Source organism: Scardinius erythrophthalmus, assembly GCF_964197995.2.
Source record: "Scardinius erythrophthalmus genome assembly, chromosome: 19".
Taxonomy (NCBI): domain Eukaryota; kingdom Metazoa; phylum Chordata; class Actinopteri; order Cypriniformes; family Leuciscidae; genus Scardinius; species Scardinius erythrophthalmus.
The window spans coordinates 24,994,539-25,002,188 of record NC_138239.1 but is presented as its reverse complement, the minus strand read 5'-3'; the positions used below and the strand labels follow the sequence as shown (position 1 = coordinate 25,002,188).

Sequence of the window (7,650 nt, the reverse complement as noted above, 5' to 3'; positions counted from 1 at the left end):
AAACACAAATTTGACTTCTTGGCATTTCTTTGTCGTGGTGGTGTTGTCCAAAACCACGCAAAGAACTAACAAATAATCATCCAATTTTATTGAAAATGTAATGAAAATGAAAGAAATGACCCTTGCAAAAAAACCACGATGATTTCAGCCAAAATTGTTTAATAGCTAATTTAAATAAAAAAATATATATCTTTCAAAAAGTGTAAGACACTTTAAGAATGGTTATTTTTGGATGTTACTATTGACTTGCAAAATATTGATGCTTTGAATTCAGTTCAATTTTCTCACACAAGTAATTATTAGCATGTATTTAAATGAGTGAAAATAAATAAAAAGATAACTAAATGTCATAGAAGTGATATGCAAGATCATGAGAGATTTCTAAAGAAACTACTTGGTCAATATTAATAATAAAACAAAATAATATATAGTTAGCTCATTTATGGGGTTTCTTGCATATTTGTAATATGTTTCATGTTTGAAAAATCTAGGGACCTTTGTCACTGTTATCAGCCATATTTGAAAATCTGAGAAAATGTTGCAACGAAGGGTAAACAATATACAGACCGAAAACTATTTGTATCTCGACGATGATCCTGTCAATCACATTATCGGCTCTTGCGCGCCACCTGTGTGTGGGGTTTCGATCTGCAGGAACGCCCATGTGATCATGTGATCAGTGCTACTCGCCTTCATTGAGCCGAGCGCGCGCACGACGCTCCACGCGCAGCTGCTGGAAAACGAAGAGCAAGATGGCGGTGGCCGTTCGAAGTTTGCAAGACCAGCTGGAAAAAGCCAAGGAAAGCTTAAAGAGCGTGGACGAAAATATTCGAAAACTAACCGGCAGAGATCCGGGTGAACTGAGGTATTACTTGATGAAAGCGTTTTAATCAGTAACGTTTATTTGGTGGAAAATAAGCCAGGGCCTGTTAGTGTTAGCAAGCTAAGATTGCGGCTAGCGCACAAGCTAAAGTATCACATGTGTTAAATTTCAGCGATTAAATCATCGACATATTACACTGATCAGTCTTTATTTTTGTGCAGTGATCTCTCAGAGCTATCTTAATCACCCAGGCCCCATAAATAATTATGCTGGAGAGCAAGCATCATATTTGTTTGCGAGCAATGATACGCAGCATAAAATAGATTCTGTATAATGAAGGCTGGTTGTAAATCTGGCCTTAGTAACGTGTTAATTAGATAAAAAGTGAGGTTCTCTTCGAAGATTGGTTAGAGTTTAACTACTTGCAATTGAAATTAGTAAAGGTTATACATTAGTCCTGCAAGGACTTCCTGCTTTCTTTTTGTTTGAATGGAAAGTGATGCGTGTTTCTGGCTTTACATCCAAATCTTTGGAGACCCAACACAGTATCGTAATTTGTTATCCTACAAAAGTAACAAAATGTCTTCTGGATGCACTAACCCTGTTTATCTCTTATTGAACCTGGACGAGGGAGGTATTGTCTTTATTTTAATATCCAATAGGCTTTATTATTTACGTGACAGACTTGAACGTGGTTTGGTACGTGTCAGTGAGCATCATGGGGCGGGTCATTCTTTAGGACCGTTCACACACAAAACTTGTGGTGAAAGTGATTCCAAAGGTATCGTTTCTCTATGCCGTTATAGTTTTGGTGTGGACTCTGCTATTATTTTATATTTAGAACGAATTTTAGAACTATTTTTATTGTTATAGGCTTTTATTCTAGAGTGCGTTTGATTTGACACAAATCTATCTAGTGCAATATTAGTCATCAATAAAGTGCAACAGTGCCCACTTTTATTCAGCAGCTTTGGTTCCAGAAGAGTTTATTCATTCCCCCCCTCCCATTGTGATATTAGTTATAAACCAAACTAACCAGCTACGAGGTGAATCTCGACATTAGAAACAAAGCAAAAAAAAACAAAAAAAACAGTACTAGTAGTACACTGTATGTATATGTGTGTGTATATATATATATATATATATATATATATATATATATATATATATATATATATATATATATATATGCATACACACACATACACACACATACATACACATACATACATACATGCATACATATTAGGCTTATAGTTTTGAGTGTAAGGATACTGAGTATACATTATTCAGCGCTTCATTTGAGTGGGCAAGTGTTATTTTGCCAGAGGCCAGAGTTTGCTGCTTGTTTCTTTGATTTGAAATTTATTAGCAGAATCATTGCTAGCTAATGTAGTTTTCACCAGGATTTCTGCTGGTAAACATGATTATTTGAAGTTGAAATAATGTGACCTGACAGCTTCAACAAAAGTATGTATGTATCATTTATTAAACTTGTTGACCACAGTAAGTCTGTCTTTAAAGGTTTACAAGTTATTGTTCAAAATCAATTTACCTATGAAGAAAATGAATGGGATTTTTACTTCCCGAACATGCCAGTTGCACTCTAGTTTTGCTAAATTTTTGCAGAAGATAACTTGTGTGTTAGTGTGTATTACTGTATCTGCTTCTTAATTTATTTTTAAATTATTTTTAGTTAGCTTTGAGGCTTAAAGGTTACAAAACAATATTGTGATTTAATGGGGTCTGAAATTAGACAAGGTTTTGTTTAAAATTACAAAATTGCAAAATACATTGTGGTTGGCTTTAAAGGTGAATTAAGTAACTTTTTTACCTTAACTGAACAGCTTCAGAGTCATTGGAATGGTTATGACTTATTTCGGGTTGAATGGTGGTCGTTTCGCACCCCCCTGGTGCCCGTGAGCGGAAAATTCGCACTTGCAACTTTGAGACGGCGGGCCGCCGGCAGGAAGTATCGCGTGATATCAGGTCTCGCGATGTAAACAATTGCTTTACGGCCAAAAGAAATCTGCTCAAATACTGTCATTATTGCACTCCCTCACGCTGTCCGAACCCGAAGGAAGAAGACGTTTTAAAGAATGTCCCATCTGCTTTGATGTTGTTGATCTACTAGCCTCTGGTGTCTGAGAATCGGCAACGAGTTTTTACAACAGTGCTGTCAAATATCTATTCCGAAGCTGTGGGGGGAGCTCTAGAGAGAAACCTGCGAGCAAAAAGCGAGAATACAGCGAAGAAATCCCGAAGCTACTGAGTGCTGCTTTAATTCATGTTGCATTTTTTTTTTTATCCTTAATTTTTTTTTTTTTTTCATGGTTTGATTAGTATTCTTTGTGCTGAATGAGATGAATTTGTGCCAAAGTATCATAGAATGAGTGAATGCAGCAAAAGCAAAGCGGTTTCTCTTCCATTTTAAAGGTTGCTTTTACTGTTTTCTATGTCCTTTGCCTTGTCAGTTAATATCCACTGACCTAGTGATTGTGAAGCTTACATTATGTTTCTAAGCAATAAGTTGAAGGTCAAATTTGCTGTTCTTTTATTTAAAGCTACGCTTATTAGGCTAACTGTGCGTCTTGTAACTTTTGCCTTTTTCAGACCGGGTCAAAATAGGAGGCTGACCATCCCAGGCCCAGGTGGAGGTAGGGGGCGTGGAATCAATTTGCTGAGGTAAGAATCTGTTCTTTTCTAGGTAACTGCTTGTAATAAGTACTTGTTGGATTTGTCCTTAATTTCTGTCAACCCCTCTCAGGCGTGGACTCTCAGATAGCGGCGTAGGACCCCCAGCCAAACAGAGGGACATCGAAGGGGCACTCTTGAGGTGAGATCTCTCACCAATTACCTTATTTTCTGGATATGTTATTAATGTTCATGTTTGCAGGTTTCCAAAATGTATTTACAAATTGTCTGTCAAACTAGGCTGGCGGGGGATCAGCGAGCCAGGAGAGATTCACGCCATGACAGCGACGCTGAGGATGATGACGATGTCAAAAAAGTATGCAGACCATATTTGTCCCCTCTCCCACCTCCCCCATTAATATTTGTCCCCTTTTTGAATCATGTTTTTATTTTCTATCTATAGCCAGCGTTGCAGTCATCTGTGGTTGCTACCTCCAAAGAACGTACGCGCCGAGATCTTATTCAAGATCAGACCATGGACGAGAGAGGAAAGCAGAGGTACTGCTTTTGTTTTGGGCAATGTCTGCAAAGCTTTTTTAGCATTTATTTCCTTGTTTTTCCACTGCAAATTTTCTTGAATTAATTTACAAATTATTTTATCTCATTCAGAAACCGGCGCATGTTTGGCCTATTGATGGGAACATTGCAGAAGTTTAAACAGGAGTCTACTGTGTCCACAGACCGGGTAGACACATGCTTTCAATTTTGTACTAGGTCTTTTATTATTATTTTTATGTTTTGTCCTTTTGTTTGGTTCCTTTATGAGTCTATTTTCTGATAAATTTGTCTAGAGCATGGATGTGGAGAAACTGTCCTTGAGGGCCACTGTTTTTGTAGAGTTTAGCTCCAACCCTGATAAAACTCACCTGCCTGTAGCCTTCTAGTAATCCTGAAGACATTGGTTATGTGGTTCAGGTGTGTTTGATTAGGGTTGGAGAAAAACTCAGCAGGGCAGTGACCCTCCAGGAGCAAGGTCGCCCATCTCTGCATGGTGTAGAATGAAGAATATTTTTTTCAACGGGTCCTTCAAAGCTGAATTATTTCCAATCCACTTTTTGTATTCAGTTCATGCTGATAGTCAGCGAATTGCACACAACACTTAGTCAAACTGCATCTGAAACGAAGTGCTGCTTTAATTTTAAAACTTCATGTTTTTTTTTTCCTTCCAGTTAAAAAGACGCCAAGAAATTGAGCAGAAATTGGAAGTGCAAGCAGAACAGGAGCGTAAAAAAGTTGAGGGTGAAAGGAGAGAGCTCTTTGAAGAAAGACGTGCCAAACAAACAGAGCTGCGACTTCTGGAGCACAAAGTGGAGCTCGCTCAACTGGTATGTGTCTCAGCTGCAGGGCTCTTTTATATTGTATGCTTGCAGACAGTAATTTTTTTTTTTGGATAGACTGTCCTTGGTCTGACTTTTGCATGCATGCATTGGTGTTCTCATGTAATTCCAGCAAGAAGAATGGAATGCACATAATACTAAGCTCATCAAGTTCATTCGCACGAAGACCAAGCCCCCGATCTTCTACCTGCCTGGGCGAATGTGCTCCGCTACTCAAAAGCTCCTGGAGGAGTCTCAGAAAAAATTAAATGGTAAGCTTGTCTTGTTACTTGTTTTCTTTCTCCATTTTCACAGCTTATATTTTAGATCCTGTTTACATCTAGTATATTTACATTTTACCTGATATTTTCAATGCACCAAAACCAAACATTTAAGTAGCTTTAAAGTATTTATGAACTAAAACAGTGAAAATCTGAAACGATTCGAAGTGTGTTTTCTACTACATAAAGAACTACATAGTTCTATGGGATTATTAGTTTCCAATAGTCTATTTCAAATGAACTAATGAAGCTAAAAAGGTGTTTTAAATTAACTTGTGAAATGCTACTACCGCATCTTTTTTCCCCTACTTAAAATAGATGTTGATTTAAAAATAAATAAATGTATGGATATAATATTTTGTCAAATTTCCAGGTGTGTTTGATGAGAGACGTGAAGCCTTTGCAGAGCAACTCAACAAAATGGAGGCTCGGCCAAGGCGTCAGTCCCAGAAGACAGGTGACAGAGAAATGGAGGATAGCCGTCGGGCTGAAGAGACGAAGAAAGAAGATCCAGAGGAGGGTAAGGCTGGAGTAGGGCGGACAGGTAACAGGCATGATGTGGAGATTGAGGACGAGGAGGAAGATTTAGTGGAGGTGGAAGCAGAGATTAGAGAGAGGGAGGGGGAGCAGGAGCAGGCAGAGGAGAAAGATAAACATGAGGAGAGTGAGAGAAAGGCAGAGGAGGAAGATGAGGAGGAGGAGGAGGATGATGTGGGAGCGGTTGAGGTTAAGGAAGACGAGGAAGAGCAGATGGAGGTCACGGAAGTTGTGAGGGAGGCTGAGAGACAGAGTAAGTTGCAGGTTGAGAGTCCAGAAGCCATAGTTGAAGAGGTAGGTAATGTGAGAAGGGAGGAAGAGCAGGAGACAGAGAATGAGACTCAGCAGGACGTCGTAATGGACTCTCAGCAAACCCCCGAAAGCCACATGGAAACACAGCCTGAAGAGTGTAAAGAGTCTCAACTGGATGTCCCAACTCCTGCTGTGACGCATGACACCAAACAAGATGACACTGCGCCTGAGACCCAACAGCCACAGCGTGAACCTGACCCAGTAGTCCCGTCTCAAGAGCAGAGCCAAGAACCATCAGTCCAACTGCAAGGAGCCAAAGCTGACACAAAGGAAGCTGGGGAGGAGGCCGATGACGCTCGCGGACGGGCCAAAGTCCGGGAAAAGAAGAGCAAGAGCCGAAGTAGCAGCAGCTCTTCTTCCAGTTCCTCTTCAAGCTCCTCCAGTGGATCCAGCTCTTCTTCTAGTGGCTCCAGCAGCAGTTCCTCTGGCTCCTCCTCGTCGTCTTCCAGTTCCCGCTCCCGCAGCCGTGGCAGGGATAGAGACGGCCGAGACCACAAACGCCGCCGGAGACCGTCGGACAGGGAGCGCAGGAAGAGCGGCAGCGAGAGGGGACACAAGTCCTCCAAAGGCAGCGGACGGGAAAGCAAGGGGTCTAAAGACAAGAACTCCAAACCTGACAGGAAGAGAACGAGTTCAGAAGGAAGAAGGTCCTCCAGAAGCGAGAGAGATCGGAAGTCTGATCGAAAGGATCGACGTTAAGAACATGATGCTTCCAGTCTTGCATAATTTCTTCAAGACCGTCGTGTGGTTACTGTAGTTTTTTGAGGTGCAGTTGCCTTATCGTTTTTGAGTGGGTTTTACATATGAAGTCTCCATCTCCAATGTTTTTTTTTTTTCCTTCTAGTTTTGTCTGGCAACTGGTTATTTCAGTTCATCTCAGAATTTTTAAGATTTATAAACTGCTTTTAAAAGCCATCACTCTAAATCTATTGGTTTCATGCTATATCAGACCTTTCACTTTATATGACAAAAACAATGCTTGAAATATGCTTCTTGTGCTGATCCACCACGGTGTTGCCAGTTCCTGTTATACAATAGCCACTGACGTTTTCAGTTATGTGATGCCATTCTAACGTGATTTTTTTTATTTTTTATTTTTTACATTCAGTGAATATGAAGCATCCATTCTGACAGTATCTTTCAGTAATTAGGTTCTTTTTCTTGTTGGAGCAAAGTTGTCTCTTTTTTGTATAAATCATTCATTAACATGGGGAAAAAACATTAAAAACAATTTCTCTTCATGATTCTGTTCTTGGTTTTTAATGTTTGCACATGTGTATTTTAAATGGTTTATTTACATAATTTTAGCATCACTTGAAATTGTGTATGCAGTGACATTACTTTCAGTATTATTACTGGTAAAACAAACATTTATGCTGTTTTTTTTTTATTGAACATTAGAATTAACAATTTTAGCCTAAAAGATGTATGTGGTTTTATTTAATTTAAAATTAGAATGAACTATTTTAGCTGAACAGATTAAGTTATGAAAAACTATTGTTGCATACATGAAACCGTAAAATTTAAGAGAAATGCACATTTATTCTTGGTTAATATTTATAGATATATTTTCCAATCACTTGTAGTAAAAGTTGCTCTATTGTATGCAGCTGTTATTGAGCAACTTCTTAAAGCAAAAACATATTTAAAAAGCATGGCTGATCCAAAGAGAAAAATACATAAAATC

At 39.0% G+C, this 7,650-nt stretch overlaps 1 protein-coding gene across 1 annotated transcript; it reads left to right on the top strand.

Annotated features, from left to right (window-relative positions):
• Positions 1-637: 637 nt before the first annotated feature.
• On the top strand, positions 638-7,207 carry pnn (pinin, desmosome associated protein). The gene is made up of 9 exons (XM_081347245.1): positions 638-865; positions 3,437-3,508; positions 3,591-3,659; positions 3,758-3,833; positions 3,921-4,015; positions 4,127-4,202; positions 4,687-4,842; positions 4,967-5,105; positions 5,488-7,207. Exons 1-9 carry the CDS (start codon positions 753-755, stop codon positions 6,660-6,662), a joined length of 1,971 nt encoding a protein of 656 aa, XP_081203371.1. The 5' UTR covers positions 638-752; the 3' UTR covers positions 6,663-7,207.
• Positions 7,208-7,650: the final 443 nt, after the last annotated feature.